The sequence below is a fragment of the Bubalus bubalis genome, chromosome 13, assembly GCF_019923935.1.
Source record: "Bubalus bubalis isolate 160015118507 breed Murrah chromosome 13, NDDB_SH_1, whole genome shotgun sequence".
Taxonomy (NCBI): domain Eukaryota; kingdom Metazoa; phylum Chordata; class Mammalia; order Artiodactyla; family Bovidae; genus Bubalus; species Bubalus bubalis.
Genome location: NC_059169.1, coordinates 87,044,649 through 87,064,147, shown reverse-complemented (window position 1 = coordinate 87,064,147; position 19,499 = coordinate 87,044,649). Strand labels below are relative to the sequence as shown.

At 40.0% G+C, this 19,499-nt stretch overlaps 1 protein-coding gene across 8 annotated transcripts in view; it reads left to right on the top strand.

Moving 5' to 3' along the window:
• Positions 1-19,499, top strand: part of DIAPH3 (diaphanous related formin 3) — a 569,530-nt gene that overhangs the window by 150,450 nt on the left and 399,581 nt on the right. For all 8 annotated transcript variants that reach the window (XM_025263061.3, XM_044926876.2, XM_025263062.3 and 5 more), the window contains 2 exons: positions 18,712-18,786; positions 18,869-18,938. In XM_025263061.3, the coding sequence (XP_025118846.3) occupies positions 18,712-18,786; positions 18,869-18,938 (145 nt within the window). The remainder of the gene's footprint in view (positions 1-18,711; positions 18,787-18,868; positions 18,939-19,499) is intronic.

Genomic DNA, 19,499 nt, shown 5'->3' with positions numbered 1-19,499 from the left:
AATTATTATTTTTGGTAAGTTAAACATAGTGTCTTACAGCAAAAAGTATAAATTCTTGCCTGGAAAATAAACAGTACATGAAAGCAAAACGAAAGAGAAATGAACAGTATCACCTGTGTGCAAAGACACTGTAACTGCTGTGTGGAAGTGGGGGTGGATAAGGAAGTGCCCTCGTTTACTGCTGTGGGGCTCATTTAAAAGTGTTGGTAAAGTAGGGAACCATAAACTGAACGATTCATGTATACCCTTAGTGGGGTTTTTTTGATTCACAACATCAGCCTGCATTTTGCTCCTGGACATGAGGCGTGGAGCCCAGAGCTCCTCTCGGGGGGACACGGGCTGCCTGCCCGAGCCACAGCTGTGTCATTGTCCTCGTGGCGGTGTTGTCTGTGGAGCAGAACTGTGAGGGCTCTGCAGAGCAACCTGAGTATACAGTCCTTACTCTTAAAGAAAACTTCTCTTTGATCTCTCCCAGTAAGTTCACACTTGTGTCTACACCTACTTACATGGCACTTTTTAAATGTCATCTTTTAAAAAGTGTTTCCAAAGCATTAGACTTAGTTTTCATGGAAACAGCAACTCTTCCCAGTGATTTGTTGTCTGTGTAATTTAGATTATATAATAAGAAGTGCAACTTGCAAAAATGGGTTTGGAAACAAATCCAACTGATTCTTAGTGGGAGCAGAAGTGTGTGGATGTAGGGAGTGTTCATTTTGCCATGGATGTTAGCCTGTATTTCAGACATGAAGAGGAAGCCAGTAAGTAAGTAAGTGAGCTGATTGGGTAGGAGATAATTAAGAATGTGTTTGTGTGGCTCTGCATACATGACTCATTTCCAATATATGAACAAGAACATGTACTTTTGAAAAAAAAAGTAGAAAATATCATATTACCATATGGTAAAATACCATATTACCATATCTACTTTTTAAACTTCACATATGTTAGCATATTTCCATAGCAAGTTTGTAGGCATAAAAGTTTCTTTGATTAAGGATTTTTTCCTAGCCCCTGCCATGTTCAGTAGTTATCTTACCTGCTGCTTTAGCATCCTTTTTTTTATGTTTGTCCTAAAGCTTATTTTAATTGTTTTGTTTGCCTCTTCTTATTTTTCCTTCAAATTTCTGCCATCAAATCTTTATCCCCTATTATGTTTATTTTGTCTACTCTTATCACCCTTTTTCTTTTTTAATTCTTCTGCAATCACTGTTTTACTGTTCAGAGTTATTTATAAACTGGTCTTGAATTGAGCTTTTTAATGGTTCTTTTCAGTTTTTATTTGAGCTCACTTGAGCAGTTGATCCCTGCCTCTTATCTATTTCCTCTTTCCACATGATTTGTATTTTTAAAAAATATTTTTTATTGAAGTATAGTTGATTTACAATGTTGTGTTAGTTTCTGGTATGTTCTTTAGGATTTGTTAGGTCATCTTCACTGTCTTTTCTCAGGTGCCTTGGTTGAGAGTTTCTTTGTATTCTCACATGTTAACTGTAGATAGATGCTTCAGACTTGTGTTTCTAAGAAGACAGAGTAGATACACTTTTACCTATTCCTCCCACTAGGCACAACTAAAAGAATAAGACATTGTATGTGAAATAAATCCCTAGTGACATATAGGCTAGGAATCTTGGGACCCAAGAGATAACATGAAGGTGAGCTCTCTGGATTTTCTTTTGCCTCTTCTACCCCAAATTTGGACCTAAAGAAGTCAGTAAGCTAGAAACACCAGTAAGCACAGACAGAATTCCGATAAAAGGCTGCTGTTTACTCTAAAGCCAAAGGGCCATGAAAAGGCAGCCAGCAAGATAGAAAGCTATGACAGTAACCGGTGCAGGCCTGCTGAGGACCACAGAGGACAACCCTTGCCTCACCCACCCCTCCATCAGAGCCTGCTAGAGCCCTGGACTCAGAGCCCCAGGCCACAGGAACGCAGAGCTTGGCTCTCCCCACTGTGCGGGCACCATAGGACGTCACGGAGAGTCGGAACTCGCTCCACAGTCCAGTGGTCACAAGCTCGCTCTCCTTTCCACCTCCCATGTCGGTGCCGGTGGAAGTTCCATGCAGAACATGAAGAGGCAGTCCTGTCTCTCCCTGCCAGAGAGGTGCCATGGAGGGCAGGTGGAGAACCCACGCTCCCACCTGGTCAAGCACCTCTCCCCTGAGTGGAGGCCGGGTGCGGAGCCTGGGCTCAGTTCCCAACCGGCAGAGTTGGTGTGCCGCCTCTCCATCCTCTACTGGAGCAGTGTCACAGGGAGCCAGCCTGGAAACAAGAGGATTAAAGAGGTCAAAATCTCCTAGCTTGATACCCAAGTTTCTCAGATTCAGTATAAAATCGTCGTTCCAAGAAGATCTCAGACTGAATGAAAAAAGACAGTTGGTAGATACCAGCACTGAGGTGACATAAATACTGGAATTATCTGACAAGGATTTTTAAAGCAGCCATCATAAAACTATTCTAGTGAGCAATTATACACATGCTGAAACAAACGAAAAAAAATCAAAAGTCTCAGCAAAGAAATAGAAACTTTATTCTTCTTTGAAGATCCAAATGGAAACTGTGTAAGTGAAAAATACAGTGATTGAAATTAAAGAAAAAATAGTTTACTGGAGGGGGCTAAATAGCAAAATTAAGGGATGAGAGGAAAGAATTGGTGAACTGCAGTGTAGAATACTTAAAATTAAAAATTACCTAATCTGAATAATAAAGAGAAAAATAAATAGATGAAAAGAACAGAGCCTTAGGGGCCTATGGTGCTATTACCAAAGGTCTAAATTTTCTGTCTTCAGAGTCCTGGAAGGATTTGAGAAAGATCAGGATAAAAAAATTGCTTGAAGAAACGGTGACTGTATACTCCTCAAATTTGGCAAAAGACATCAACTTAAAGATTAAAGAAATTGAATGAGCCAGAAGTGGGATAAACCCAAAGAAATTCACACTAAGACACATCATAGTGGAACTTCTGAAAACTAAGGGCAGGGAAAAAAGTCTTGAAAGCAGCAAGAAATTACACTTTAGTTATGGGGAAAAACAATTTCAATGACTTTGGATTTCTCATTAAACTGTGAAGGCCAAAAACAAGTGGTGAAAGTTTTTGTGTGATGAAAGGAAATAACAATCAGCTCAGAATCTTACATGCTGTGAAAATATCCTTCAGTAGTGAAGGAAAATCAAGACATACTCAAAGGGAAGAAAACCAAGAGAATCTTTAGCCAGCAAACTTAGCCTAAGAAAATGAGCAAAGGATGTTTTCTACATAGAAAGGAAAAACTAGAAGAAGGAACCTTGGGATATTAGGTAGAAAAAAAGAAAACTATAAGTAAAGGTAACAGTCAATACAATATACTTTCCTTCTCTTGATGTTTATAAACTTGATGATAGAAGCCAAATTTATAACATTGTCTGATGCCATTCTAAATTTGTGAGGAAGAAATACTTAAAAAACAATGATTCTATAATGGGAAGAGTAAAGGGAGGTTTGCTAGGGCTGTCAGAACAAACCGCAGACGGAGTGGCTTAAACAACAAATTTATTTTCTCACAGTTCTGGGGGCTAGCAGCCAACAGGGCTGGTTTCTGCTGAGGCCCCTTTCCTTGGCCTGTGGATGCCTGCTGTCTTACCGCGTCTGTGCTTGGCCTTTCCTCTGCATCCTTGGTGTCTCCTCCTCTTAGAAGGACACTAGTCATACTGGATTAGGGCCCTCCCCTTATGACCTTGTTTAATTACTCCTTAAAAGACTGTATTTCCAAATGGAATCACATTGTGGTTTTGGGCTTCAGCGTATGAGTTTTGAGGGACACTTTTCCATCTGTGGTGGTCTTCCCTGGTGGCTCAGATAAAGCGTCTGCCTGCAATGCGGGAAACCTGGGCTCAAACCCTGGGTCAGGAAGATCCCTGGAGAAGGAAATGGCAACCCACTCCAGTACTCTTGCCTGGAGAATCCCATGGAGGGTGGAGCCTGGTAGGTTACAGTCCATGGGGTCGCAAAGAGTCGGACACGACTGAGTGACTTCACTTTCACTTTTCCATCCGTAACAGGAGGGAAGATTTCTATAATTCATTCAAACTTGTGAAGTGATGACACCAAGAAAAAATGTGATTACATTATGATGTAACATCTAGAGCAATAACTTAAAAGGGCAATACAAAGAGATATACATAAAAACACTCTACTGTGTAGTAGGTAAATCAAAATGGAATGTGAAACACATGCAAATAAACTGTGGGAAAGCAGGAAAAGGAAGATAAAGTGAACAAACAAAAGCCAAGAAATGGTAGAATGAAGCACTAACATATCAACAATTATATTATGTATAAATGATTATATGCTAATTAAAGGAGATTTGCAGAGTTGATTAAAAATATCACTAGTTATATATTTTCTATCAGAAATTTACTTCAAATATACTTATATAGGCAAATGGAAAGTAAAAATATATTATACACATATATATAAATATTAATAAAAAAGCACTTGTGGCTATTTTAATATAATTTAGACCTCAGAGTAAAGAAATAAAAGAGATTGATTGTATATAATGAGTCATACCACCAAAAGCGCAATCCTAAACATGTATGTGTCAAATCACAGATGTGTAAAACACAAGAAGCAAGAAGTAAAAGGAAGAACTGAAAGGAAAAATGGATAAATCCACAATTAGATTTGGAGACTTCACAACGCAGTTAACAATTGATACAACACATGAACAGAAAACCACTGAGGGTATATAAGAAACTCAACACCACCTTCAAGCAAAAGTATATATTTATAGGAGACTCCATCCAATGGTAGCAGAATTTCTTCTTCTTATCACTGAACATATACCAAGACAGACCATGGCTTGGGCTACAGAGCAAACAAACCTCATCGCAAATAAAAAAAAGTGAAATCATATCAAATGTGTTTCTCACCAAAATGGTCTCAAATTAGAAAGATAACAGGAAGATCTCTGAACATCTGGAAAGTAAACAACAATAGCAAGTAACACACTTCCATATAATTCTTGGGTCAAAGAAGATGTCTTAAAGGAAATTAAAAATATATACCAAACTTAATGAAAATGAGAATTGTTGTTGTTTGGTCACTAAGTTGTGTCCGACTCTTTGTGACCCCATGGACTATAGCACGCCAGGCTCCTCTGTCCTTCACTATCTCCCAGAGTTTGCTCCAATTTGTGTCTATTCAGTTAGTGATGCCATCTAGCCATCTCATCCTCTGCTGCCCCTTTCTCCTTTTGCATTCAGTCCCAGCATCAGGGTCTTTTCCAGTGAGTTGGCTGTTGGCATCAGGTGGCCATAATATTGGAACTTCAGCATCAGCAGGAGTCCTTCCATTGAATATTTAGGGTTGATTTCCTTTAGGATGGACTGGTTTGATCTTGTAGTCCAGGGGACTCTCAAGGATCTTCTCCAGCACTATAATTTGAAATCATCAGATTCTTTGTCACTTTAGCCTTTTTTATGATCCAGTTCTCATATCTGTATGTGACTTCTGGAAAAACCAGAAAAACTGTTTAGCTTTGACTAAACAGACCTTTGTCAGCAAGGTGATATCTCTGCTTTTTAATACACTGTCTACATTTATCATGTGGGCTTTCAAGGTGCCTCAGTGGTAAAGAATCTGCCTGCCAGTGCAGGAGGTGCAGGAGACATGAATTTGATCTCTGGGTTGGAAAGATCCCCTGGAGAGGGAAATAGTAACCCACTGTAGTATTCTTGCCTAGAAAACCCCGTGGACTGGAGCCTGACAGGCTACGGTCCATTGCGTCACAGAATCGGACATGACTGAGCGACTGAGTATACTTAGAGCGAGGTTTGTTATATCTTTCCTTCTGAGGAGCAAGCATCTTTTAAATTTCGCATCCTCAGTGGTTCTGGAGCCCAAGAAAATAAAATCTGACACTGCTTCCACTTTTCTTCCTTCTCTTTGCCAGGAAGTGATGGGGGCAGGTGCCATAATCTTAGTTTTTTTGAATATTGAGTTTTAAACCAGCTTTTTCATTCTCTTCTTTTACCTTCATCAAGAGGCTCCTTAGTTCCTCTTCACTTTCTGCCATTAGAGTGGTGTATGCAGATACATACAACATGAAAATGCAACATTAAAAATTTTGTGGGACACATCTAAAGTAGTACTGAGACAGAAATTTATAGCACTGAACACATACATTAGAAACAAGGAGAAGCCTCAAATTAGTAATTTTAGTTAACACCTTAAGAATCAAAAAAACCCCCAACAAAATGAAAATTCCCTGGTGGTGCACTGGTTAGGAATCTGCTGAGAGTGCGAATTTAATTCCTAGTTGGGGAACTAAAATCCCACAAACTTTGCCGCAAGGCCAAATAAATAAATAAAGGAGCACATAAGCTCAAAGTAAGCAAAAGGAGGGAAATAATAAATAGTAGAAATCAATTAAATTGAAAACAGAAAAACAATAGAGTAAGTCAGTGAAAGAAGGAGCTAGTTTTTTGGAGAGATTGATAAAATTGACAAGCCTTTATTAATATTAATGAGGGAAGAAAGAGAAGACAAATTACTGATATCAGCAGTGAAGCAGAGTATCACTACAGACCCCACATCAAGAGGGTGATAGGGGAATGCTACAAACAATTGTAAACACAAATTTGACTAGTTAAGATGAAAAAGACTGATTCTTTGAAAAGCATGAAGTACTACAGCATACCCAAGATGAGACAGAAAATCTGAATAGGCCTCTATTAAGGAAACTGAATTACTAATTTAAAATTCCTTGAAAGAGCAAGTACAGGTGATTTCGCTAGAGAATTCTACCAAACATTTGAAGAAAATAGTATTATTTCTACAGTCTCTTGCAGAAAATACAAGAGCAGGAAACAGTTTGCAATTTGTTTTATAAACTTTGTACAGATAGCAAAAAGAAAAAGACAATAAGGTAAAAAGAAACCCCCTACTTTTACATAGCAGTGTCCATCATGAATAGAGACACACAAATCCTTTTTGTAATATACTATATAAAGTTAGAGAAAAAGAGTCACATGATCATATCAATCAATGCTGACAAAGCATTTGACAAAACCCAACACCTATTTCATGATAAAAACTCTTAGAAAAATAAGAATAGCTGTTATGGATTGGATTGTGTTTCCCAGAAAGATGTATTTAAATTCTAATTGACGCCTTAGAATGTGACTTTATTGCAGATGTAGTCTTTTATTGGCTTCCCTGATAGCTAAGACAGTAAAGAATCCGCCTGCAATGCAGGAGATGTGGGTTTGATCCCTGAGTTGGGAGCATCTCCTGGAGAAGGAAATGGACACCCACGCCAGCGTTCGTTCTTGTGAAATCCCATGGACAGTGGAGCCTGGTGGGTGTCCATGGGGTCACAAAGAGTTAGACACAACTGAGCGACTAGCACTTCTACTTTTTAATCAAATATAAGTGGTGTCCTTATAAGAAAAAAAGAGACACAGAGAGCACACAATGTGATGACAGGATGGACCTAGATTAACAGTTACACCAGAAGCTAAGAGGAGGCAGGGAGAATTCTCACCATAGCCTCAGAGGGAGCCTGATTCTGCTCTGACAGTTTAATTTCGAGCATCCATCCTCCAGAACTATGAGAATAATTTGTTATTTTAAGTCACCCACTGTGTGACACTTTGTTATAGCAATCGTAGGAAACTAGTGCACAGGGGTACTTTAACTTAATAACATGAGTCTACAAAAAAGTCTTAGAGCTATCAATACTGTCGTATATAATGGTGAAAAACTGAATGATTTTCCCTATGATTTGGTGCAAAGTAGGGACATTCCCTCTTACACTCTTAATCAACTAGAAGTTCTAGCCAGTGCAGTGAGGCCACAAATGAAAGAATACATATGAATCAGAAAAGAAGAAATAAAATTGTCCATTTTGGAGATGACATGATGATTTACACAAAGTTCAAGAACTAATTTGAACTGAGTTCAGCAAGATTACAGGATTCAGGATAAAAATCAATGTGTTTTGCAAGAGGAAAAGTTTAGAGCTCTGCTGTACAACTGTGGGCATGCAGTTGACAGTAGTGTACTGTACACCTAAATATTCTGAGAGTTGTTGTTCAGTCACTCAGTTGTGTCCAACTCTGTTCAACCCCATGGACTTCAGCATGCCAGGCTTCCCTGTCCTTCACCATCTCCTGAAGTTTGCTCAAACTTATGTCCATTCAGTCAGTGATGCCATCAAACTATCTCATCCTCTGTCGCCCCCTTCTCATCCTGCCTTCAGTCTTTCCCCAAATCAGGGATCTTTTCCAATGAGTTGGCTCTTCTCGTCAGGTGACCAAAGTATTGGAGCTTCAGCTTCAGCATCTGCCCTTCCAATGAATATTCAGGACTGATTTCCTTTACAATTGACTGCTTTGATCTCCTTGCAGTCCAAGGGACTCTGAACAGTCTTCTCCAACACCACGGTTCAAAAGGATCAATCTTCGGTGCTTAGCTTCCTTTATGGTTCAACTCTCCGATCCATATGTGACTACTGGAAAGACCGTCACTGTGACTATGTGGAACTTTGTAAGCAAAGTAATGCCTCTGCTTTTTAATACAATCTCTAAGTATGTCATAGCTTTTCTTCCAAGGAGAAATTTTTTTTAAATTTCATGACTGCAGTCACCATACGCAGTGATTTTGGAGCCCAAGAAAAGAAAAGTCTTTCACTGTTTCCCCATCTATTTGCCTTAAAGTGAAAGGAAATCAGCCCTGGGTGTTCTTTGGAAGGAATGATGCTAAAGCTGAAACTCCAGTACTTTGGCCACCTCATGCGAAGAGTTGACTCATTGGAAAAGACTCTGATGCTGGGAGGGATTGGGGGCAGGAGGGAAAGGGTATGACAGAGGATGAGATGGCTGGATGGCATCACCGACTCTATGGACGTGAGTTTGAGTGAACTCCGGGAGATGGTGATGGACAGGGAGGCCTGGCGTGCTGCGATTCATGGGGTCGCAAAGAGTTGGACATGACTGAGTGACTGAACTGAACTAAACTGAACTGATGTGATCAGATAGATGCCTTGATCTTATTTTTTGAATGTTGAGTTTTAAGCCAGCTTTTTCACTCTCCTCTTAGATCTTCATCAAAAGGCTCTTTAGTTCTTCACTTTCTGCCATAAGGGTATTGTCATCTGCATATCTCAGGTTATTGATATTTCTCCCGGCAATCTTGATTCCAGCTTGTCCTTCATCCAGCCTAGTGTTTGGCATGATGTATTCTGCATCTAAGTTAAATAAGCAGGGTGACAATATACAGCCTTGATGTACTCCTTTCCCAGCTTTGAACCAGTCCATTGTTCCATGTCTGGTTCTAACTGTTGCTTCTTGACCTGCATACAGTTTTCTCAGGAGGCAGGCAAAGTAGTCTGGTATTCCATTCTAAGAATTTCCCACAGTTTATTGTGAGCCACAGAGTCAGAGGCTTTAGCATAGTTAATGAAGCAGAAGAAGATGTTTTTCTGGAATTCTCTTGCTTTTTCTGTGATCCAAAGGATGTTGACAATTTGATCACTGGTTCCTCTGCCTTTCCTAAATCCAGCTTGTAAGACCCAGATAATCATGATGGTGTGATCACTCACCTAGAGCCAGACATCCTGGAATGGGAAGTCAAGTGGGCCTTAGAAAGCATCACTACAAACAAAGCTAGTGGAGGTGATGCAATTCCAGTTGAGCTATTTCAAATCCTGAAAGTTGATGCTGTGAAAGTGCTGCACTCCATGTGCCAGCAAATTTGGAAAACTCAGCAGTGGCCACAGGACTGGAAAAGGTCAGTTTTCATTCTAATCCCAAAGAAAGGCAATGCCAAAGAATGCTCAAACTACTGCACAATTGCACTCATCTCACAGACTAGTAAAGTAATGCTCAAAATTCTCCAAGCCAGGCTTCAGCAATATGTGAACCCTGAACTTCCAGATGTTCAAGCTGGTTTTAGAAAATGCAGAGGAACCAGAGATCAAATTGCCAACATCTGCTGGATCATGGAAAAAGCAAGAGAGTTCCAGAAAAACATCTATTTCTGCTTTCTTGACTATGCCAAAGCCTTTAACTGTGTGGATCACAGTAAACTGTGGAAAATTCTGAAAGAGATGGGAATACCAAGACCGCCTGACCTGCTTCTTGAGAAATTTGTATGCAGGTCAGGAAGCAACAGTTAGAACTGGACATGGAACAACAGACTTTCCAAATAGGAAAAGGAGTACATCAAGGCTGTATATTGTCACCCTGCTTATTTAACTTCTATGCAGAGTACATCATGAGAAACGCTGGGCTGGAAGAAGCACAAGCTGGAATCAAGATTGCCGGGAGAAATATCAGTAACCTTAGATATGCAGATGACACCACCCTTATGGCAGAAAGTGAAGAGGAACTAAAGAGCCTCTTGATGAAAGTGAAAGAGGAGAGTGAAAAAGTTGGCTTAAAGCTCAACATTAAGAAAACTAAGATCATGACATCTGGTCCCATCACTTCATGGGAAATAGATGGGGAAACAGTGGAAACAGTGTCAGACTTTGTTTTTTGGGGCTCCAAAATCACTGCAGATGGTGACTGCAGCCATGAAATTAAAAGATACTTACTCCTTGGAAGAAAAGTTATGACCAACCTAGATAGCATAATCAAAAGCAGAGACATTACTTTGCCAACAAAGGTCCGTCTAGTCAAGGCTATGGTTTTTCCTGTGGTCATGTATGGATGTGAGAGTTGGACTGTGAAGAAGGCTGAGTGCCAAAGAATTGATGCTTTTGAACTGTGGTGTTGGAGAGAAGACTCTTGAGAGTCCCTTGGACTGCAAGGAGATCCAACCAGTCCATTCTGAAGTAGATCAGCCCTGGGATTTCTTTGGAAGGAATGATGCTAAAGCTGAAACTCCAGTACTTTGGCCGCTTCATGCGAAGAGTTGACTCATTGGAAAAGACACTGATGCTGGGAGGGATGGGGGGCAGGAGGAGAAGGGGACAGCAGAGGATGAGATGGCTGGATGTCATCGCCGACTTGATGGACATGAGTGAACTCCAGGAGTTGGTGATGGGCAGGGAGGCCTGGAGTGCTGCAGTTCATGGGGTTGCAAAGAGTCAGACACGACTGAGTGACAGAACTGAACTGAACACCTGAAAGTTCTTGGTTCACACACTGTTAAAGCCTAGCTTGAATAATCTTGAGCATTTCCTTGCTAGCATGTGAAATGAGTATAGTTTGGCGGTAGTTTGAACATTCTTTTGCATTACCCTTGTTTGGAATTGGGACGAAAATACCTTTTCCAGTCTTGTGGCCACTGTTGAGTTTTCCAAGTTTGCTGGCATATTGAATGCAGCACTTTAACAGCATCATCTTTTAGGATTTGAACTAGCTCAGCTGGAATTCCATCACTACCAGTAGCTTTGTTCTTAGTGATGCTTCCTAAGGCCCACTTGACTTCACATTCCAGGGTGTCTGGCTTTAGGTGAATGATCACACCATCGTGGTTATCTGGGTCATGAAGATCTTTTTTGTACAGTTCTTCTGTATATTCTTTATGCCTCTTCTTAATATCTTCTGCTTGTGTTAGGTCCATACCGTTTCTGTCCTTTATTGATCCCATCTTTGCATGAAATGTTCCTTTGGTATCTCTGATTTTCTTGAAGAGATTTCTCGTCTTTCCCATTCTTTTGTTTTCCTCTACTTCTTTGCATTGATCACTGAGGAAGGCTTTCTTATATCTCCTTGGTATTCTTTGGCACTCTGCATTCAGATGGGTATATCTTGCCCTTTCTCCTTTGTTTTTTCTTTCTCTTCTTTTCACAGGTATTTGTAAGGCCTCCTCAGACAGCTATTTTGCTTTTTTTGCATTTCTTTTTCTTGGGGATGGTCCTGATCACTGCCTGCTGTACATGTCACAAACCTCTATCCATAGTTCATCAGGCACTCTGACTGTCAGATCTAATCCCTTGAATCGGTCGCTTCCACTATATAATTTTAAGTGATTTGAGTTAGGTCATTCCTGAATGATCTCGTGGTTTTCCTTACTTTCTTCAATTTAAGTCTGACTGTGCCACAGTCAGCTCCCTGTCATGTATTTGCTGACTGTATAGAGCTTCCTCAGAGGGTATATTTTTATTGTCTGTTTTTTTTTTTCACCTGAACAAAGTGATACATTGTTTTTCTGTATGCTAGCAATTACTTTTGGAAAACAGCACTTTTTCACTCCTCCAAAAATACTCTATTGTAAATTTAACAAATTATCTATAGGATTTATATGCTGAAAACTACAAAATTATGATGAAGGAAATCAGAGAAGGTCTAAATAAATGAAGAGATATCCTGTGTTCAAGAATGAGAAGACCCAGCTCTGTTTGCTTGATTTTTGGGGTTATTAGCAGAATTCAGTTCCCACAGTCCTGGGACTGGCATCCATGTTTCCTTGCTTGCTGTCAGTTTATACTTGTCTCAACCTTTTAGATTCCCCCGGCATTCCTTGGCTCATAGCCCCTTCCTCCAACTTTACAGCCTCTGAAGGCATGTTGTATCCATCTCAAGCTGGGAATCTCTTTTCCGTATCATCTCTCTAACCCAGCTGGGGAAGGGTCTCAGCTTTAATGAATTATGTAATTATATTTGGCTCTTCTGGATAATGTAGTTTCTCTATTTTAAAGTCATATGATAGTAATCATAACTCTGTAATTAATTTCCCATTTCCCGTGCAAGGCAATGCCTTCCTAGCTTCCGGTGTTAGGACGTGACCGTCTCAGTGGGACGGGAGTGGGGTTACTCTGCCTGGCACACGTGCACCGTGTGGTGGCTGCCTCCCCTGTCATGGCCTGTCAGTGCCCGTGGCATCGTTCAATCATTCCTTCATGTGTGTGGTCAGCACCAAAAGCTGGTGATGTGCAAGTTTCTTACATAAAGTAGTGTTTGCATATAATCTATATGCGTTCTCCTGTATACCTTAAATCATCTTTAGATTACTTATAATACACAATACAATGTAAATTAGGCTAGGCAAATTGGTGTTAATACAACAGAAAGGCTATGTAAATAGTTGCTGGTATGTGGCAAGTTCATCCTTTGCCTTTTGGAACTTTTTGGAATTTTTGTTTTTTCAAATGTTCTCGTTCTGCAGTTTGTTGAACTGGTGGATATGAAGTGCTGACTGTGTATAGGTTTTACACAAGGTCCTTCTTATGTGTTTCTTTCAAGGCCCTGATCCAGCCACTTGTGCTCGGCATAGGCCTTACCTTTCGTATTTAATGGTTTTGCATGTGTTCCCTCTGGCTTAGCGACTTCTATTTTTTTCTGTCACTGATTCTGTTAAAACTCAAGGCAGACATCAGCCTGTTTGGCCCCTGGAGAGGTCGATGCTGCCGCACCTTCAGTTCCTTTGTTGCCATGATTATAGTGCTACTTACATTATGGGCATAATTTTGCTTGACATTTCTTTTAACCAATAGTCTGTGAATTTTCTTAAGGGCAGAGAACATGCTTTTTTCAGCTTTGTATTTCTCATTCATTTGGTCCCATCACTTCATGGCAAATAGATGGGGAAACAGTGGAAAGAGTGGCTGACTTTAGTTTTTTGGGCTCCAAAATCACTGCAGATGGTGAAGAAATTAAAAGACGCTTACTCTTTGGAAGGAAATTTATGACCATTATGATCAACCTAGACAGCATGTTAAAAAGCAGAGACATTATTTTGTCAACAAAGGTCTGTCTAGTCAAGGCTATGGTTTTTACAGTGGTCACGTATAGATGTGAGAGTTGGACTGTGAAGAAAGCTAAGCACCGAAGAATTGGTGCTTTTGAACTGTGGTGTTGGAGAAGATTCTTGAGAGTCCCTTGGACTGCAAGGAGATCCAACCAGTCAATCCCAGGGGAGATCAGTCCTGGGTGTTCATTGGAAGGACTGATGTTGAAGCTGAAACTCTGGCTACCTGATGTGAAGAGCTGATTCATTTGAAAAGACCCTGATGCTAGCAAAGATTGAGGGCAGGAGGAGAAGGGGACGACAGCGGACGAGATGGTTGGAAGGCATCACCGACTCAATGGACTTGGATTTGGGTGGACTCTAGGAGTTGGTGATGGACAGGGAGGCCTGTTCTGGAGTCCATGGTGTCGCAAAGAGTCGGGCGGGACTGAGCGACTGAACTGAACTGAACTGAGTGCAGTATGAAGCACACAGTGAGCCCCTACTAACGGCTGACTGACTTGATTAACGAACCGTTGTTTTAGTAGTGGTGAAACGTCAACCTTCAAGCAGCAGTCAAGTCCTAAAGTGCGATGTAGGACAGGGACTCAGGTTCACCATCCTTGGTTCAGGAGGGACAAGAACTAGTCCTGGGGTCAGGATCGATGTTTCTGTCACGAAGGCTGAGCCAGGCTCGGTGACGCTGCATGGAGTGTGTCGTCACTTGGTGCCTGTTGCTACATGTATAAAGTTAAGGGCAGGAGCCTGGGCATTGGCAGACCTAGATGCTGTTTCAAGCAACCTTAGCTTCTCTTAAGGTGACCTGTTACCTATACAGTTGACCCTTGAACAGGATGGATTTGAACCACATGAGTCCACTTATAAGTGGATTTTTTTCGGTTGTGAATACTATTATACTGCACAATCTGAGGTTGCTTGAATCTGCAGATATGGAGGAACCCCATATATGGATATGGAGAGCTGACTATAGTCATACACTGATTTTTGACTAAGTAGGGGGGTCAGTGACCTTAAGCTGTGTTGTTCAAGGATCAACTCTGTATAAAAGTGGGAGGTTCTTCAGCTTCGTTCTGAAACCATTTGAATCTGTGCCAGACTTAGTCTGTGTCAGGTGATTTAAACACAAATAAGAAAGGGTCCCTATCTGGTAGGTTTATTCCACTTCTGATCATCTGTGAGTTTTTCTTTTTTAGCTCACACTTGGAAAGAGAGGTAATAACTTTTGTCTGTAGGAAACAGATAGTGCTTTTCTTTGGCCAGGAAGTAAATATGAGACCCGATTACCATTTTTGCTTTTTGAGGTGACTGTATTTGTTTCATAAAGCCAAAAATACACCAGAAACCACTTTGCACTTTTGATGTCATCCTCTGTCTGGAAGCAGTAACAGTTTCAAAGCCTAAGCTTCTTTGAACATTTAAAGGTGGTTTGAACATTTAATCCAAGACCAGCTGCCCCTCTCCCTCCTCTTTTTTTTTTTCTTTCTTCTTCTGTTAGTATTTCACCTCTTTTTTTTCTTCTGCATTGAGACCCTTCTAGGAAGTGCTAAATGTTAATACACTTAGAATTCTTGAAGCAATTAAAAGAGAAGAGTTTGGTATTTCCTGTCGTATAATTTTAAGAGGTAGCTTTTGTGTTAAATTAGTACTTAGCATGTTACTTTTTGCTGTTTTAAAGCAATTTTTTTTCCATTACAAATGTCATACTAATCTCTGTCATTTCTATTCATGAATAAAAAACAGTTGCACAGAGCTTCTTCATTCATGAGTGCAAATTTTAGTTAAACCACATGGTGCCCTATGACACTGTGCTGACAGGCACAGAATACATAGCACAGATTTTGTTTCCTGAAGATTCATTGTCTATAGATCAGTTGATAATTTTTTTTTTCCAGGTTGCTTCTTACATTGATGATGAGAAATTTTTCACTTCTGTAGAAAGCTATGGATTTTAATAAACTTCTGTCAGGAGTGCAGACCTACCTACTCAATATCACTTTTTTATCTTGAACATCTTTTCCAGGAAAGATAGGAGGTGATATTTGCCCCTACTCTTAAAAATAACTGCTGAAAATTGTAGGGGTGAGGGCAAAGCTTTTGGGACCATGAGTTTGTGAGTGACTACTTCTTAATACAATATGTTGGTCTTGCAAATTTTTAAGAAAAACAAGAAACCTTTTTATGCATTTATTTTGTTTTAAACCATTACATATTCAGTAATTGCATTCACCAGCTTTCATTTTATGTTTAAATATTAGTGCTTGTTTTGTTATCAAGCATCTTAGCTTCCTCTCCCTGCATCCTGTCTGACTTGCCCTGTTTTTGGTATGTTTTACAAAATGTAAAGTGTAGTCTGGCTTTCAGAAGGCTGTTGCCAGCCTCTCTGATTTTGTTATTCCCACCATGAGTTAAAGGCTTATCATGCAAAGTAACAGGGTATAGTGCTTCTTTACATTCAGCTTTTATAGAGAATTAGTTCATGCGTAATACTTTGGCCACCTGATGCGAGGAACCTACTCATTTGAAAAGACCTTGATGGTGGGAAAGATTGAAGGTGGGAAGAGAAGGGGATGACAGAGGATGAGATGGTTGGATGGCATCACCGATGCAATGGGCATGAGTTTGAGTAAACTCCGGGAGTTGGTGGTGGACAGGGAAGCCTGGCATGCTCAGTCCATGGGGTTGCAAAGAGCTGGACATGACTGAGTGACTGATCTGAACTGAATATGCATGAGTGGGTGTGATTTTTACTGTAATGACTCATATTCTGCTTTGTAGAAAACAGTTATTTAGTTTGTCCAGAAATAGTTGATTTGAGAACTTCTGTGGATCCCAGTATTCTATTATTAGTTGTTATATTAGTAATGATAAATTTTTGAAATAGCTCAGTTCTATTAATATTATTTGTCAGACTTGATTTACCTGGATTGATATACTTCCTAAATTTTATAGTGGGCTCCAACATGAACATACTATGTGCATGCGTGTGTGTGTGCTAAGTCGCTTCAGTTGTGTCCGACTCTGTGTGACCTTATGGACTGTAGCCCGCCAGGCTTCTCTGTCCATGGGATTCTCTAGGCAAGCATAGTGGAGTGGGTTGCCATACCCTCCTCCAGAGGATCTTCTTGACTCAGGGATCAAGCCCGTGTCTCTTAAATCTCCTGCATTGGCAGCTGGGTTCTTTACCACTGGCAGCACCTGGGAATTATGTGCAATAGTATCTTCTTTTTCCATTAGTATAATTTTAAAGTATCTGTATATTTTGTTATAAGGCAGTTTTAGGAGTAGCAAGTTTATTTTCCATAACGATTAAAAGTTATATAAGTATGAATGATCTTAACCAATTTATATTAGCTTTAGAATATTTTTTATGGGTATACTTTTGAAAACAGAGATTGTTGAAAATTCACTAAGTTTTACTGTGAAGTACTAAGGGCCTGATGAGCAGAGTCTGTCCACATATCTTAGTGCCAGCTCTCAAAAAACCCTCTAATTACTTCTTGTGTGTTTGATTTCAAGCTTCCCTGCTGCAAGTGAAATTAGAATAAGTACAGAATAGGATGTCATCAAGGAGTTAAGTGGGATGTTATAGGTGTTTTCATGAAACGTGAAAGTAGATTTGAAATGACTACAGGTAATTTGTTAAGTGCATTCTTGAATTATTCTTATGGATAAGAGATGAGTAAAACAGTTTGAGAAGAGTCTGTCAATCTAAATGGCAGATTCTTTTATGGGTGGTGGTTAAAATCAAGCTGGTTTTAGAAAAGGCAGAGGAACCAGAGATCAAATTGCCAATATCCGCTGTATCATCGAAAAAACAAGAGAGTTCCAGAAAAACACCTATTTCTGCATTATTGACCATGCCAAAGCCTTTGACTGTGTGGATCACAACAAACTGTGGAAAATTCTGAAAGAGATGGGAATACCAGACTACCTTACCTGCCTTTCCCCCACTTTTTAGAAGATAAATTGTTACTATTATTTTATTTATTGTGCTAGGTTTTCCAGATCACCGCTGATTCTCCTAGGGTAGTTTTACTATAATAGGTGTGAGCTGTTGTCTGTTGGCAGAGTTATCCTAATTACATACATGTTGTTCTTTAGTTGCTAAGGGAAGGTGAAAGTGAAGTCGCTCATTTGTGTCTGACTCTTTGCAACCCCATGGACCATAGGCTCCTCTGTCCGAGGGATTTTCTAGACAAGAATACTGTAGTAGGTGGCCGTTTCATTCTCCAGGGAATCCTCCTGACCCAGGGATTGAACCCATACCTCCTTCATTGCCAAGTGGATTCTTTACCACTGAGCCACCAGTGGAAATCCCAATTACATACATACTCTGATTATATTAATGGGTCTACAGAATGGAGGTGGTTGTGTCAAGATGGAAATACTCATTTAAAAATAATGATGAAGCTTTTTTGAAAAATACAGTTGAAGTTTGAAATTTTAAGAAATTGTTAACATGTATAAGGATGTATTTTAGTGATTCGGAAAATTCTCATAGAACATGCTTTTTACAGTATTTTGACTACATTTTTCAGTAATCTTTTTCTTTATGTAGACCAGAGTCCTCTCTCTTCCAATGTTGCTACCTTGCCCAGTGTCTGCTCTTCGGAACAGTCCAGACTGGGGCTTGCCCAGTGGTGAGCTGGTGAATGTTTAACCGCCAGCTCTCTGGGTGCGGTGTTGCTCTGACCAGCAGCGTCAGCTGCTTCTGTCGTGTCAGTACTTCCAACATGGCAGGTTTTAACTGCTCATGTGATGTCAGTGGACATGCGGTAGGGGCGCTCTGGGCATGCGAAGCTCTCACAAAGCTCAGTGCAAGCTGGGGTCCGCATCCCATTGGCTGTCCCATCATTGCTGCTGCTTTCACAACTAAGATTGTGAATCATGAATACCTTTATATTACAATGTTATTCTTTTGTATTTATGACTAGATTATCACAAGTGCAGAATATTTGTGAGTATATGTCATTATCATGATAAAACTCGAATACTGACTTAATATAAGACTGTCGGTTTTTCTGTTTTTCAGTTGGGTGGAAAGCTTTGGACATGAGGGGCTTGGATTATTACTGGACATCTTGGAAAAGCTGATTAGTGGCAAAATGTAAGTATTGCTAATCATTATTTCCAGTTAAGCTGCATTTGCATGTCCATGGATGATTCCAACACTGATATCTTTCATGCAGACAAGAAACAATTGTGAAGAAGAATCAGCACAAAGTCATACAGTGTCTGAAGGCCTTGATGAATACCCAGGTATGCACATAGGTAGATGCATTGTTCTTTATTAGTTCTTACAGAAATTCTTATGAAGTAGAGTTATGTAATACAGAATTTGCACCAAAGTGATGTATTGCTTTGGTAAGCTCTTCAGTTTATAATGGAAAAATATTGAATTGTGTTGTTCTGGTTTTGTGTCAAATGAACTGTGTATCAACAGGAGATACTTGGGGATGAATAGACCCTCTTCTGCTGCTTCATTCTTTGTACACAGATTAATTCTCTTTTCCTCCTGTCCTTCCTCCCTACCTCAGTACCTCGCTGTCTGTCTGCATTTTGGCTCCCCTTTCTTCTTCCCTTCCTTCCTTTTTAATTTTCAAAAGTATAGCATGAATCCGCTTGGAAGTCATACATGATTATTAAATATGATCTTCAGTAATACTTATTACCAAAGAATTAAGTTGGAAAAACTTAGTTTTTATAATATAGGAATTTAAATCTTTAATGAAATTAATGTGAACAGATATGAACAGATCCCAGAGGTGGAGCAATGATACTTAATGCAAGTGCAGCTAATGCTTGAACAATGCATGTTTG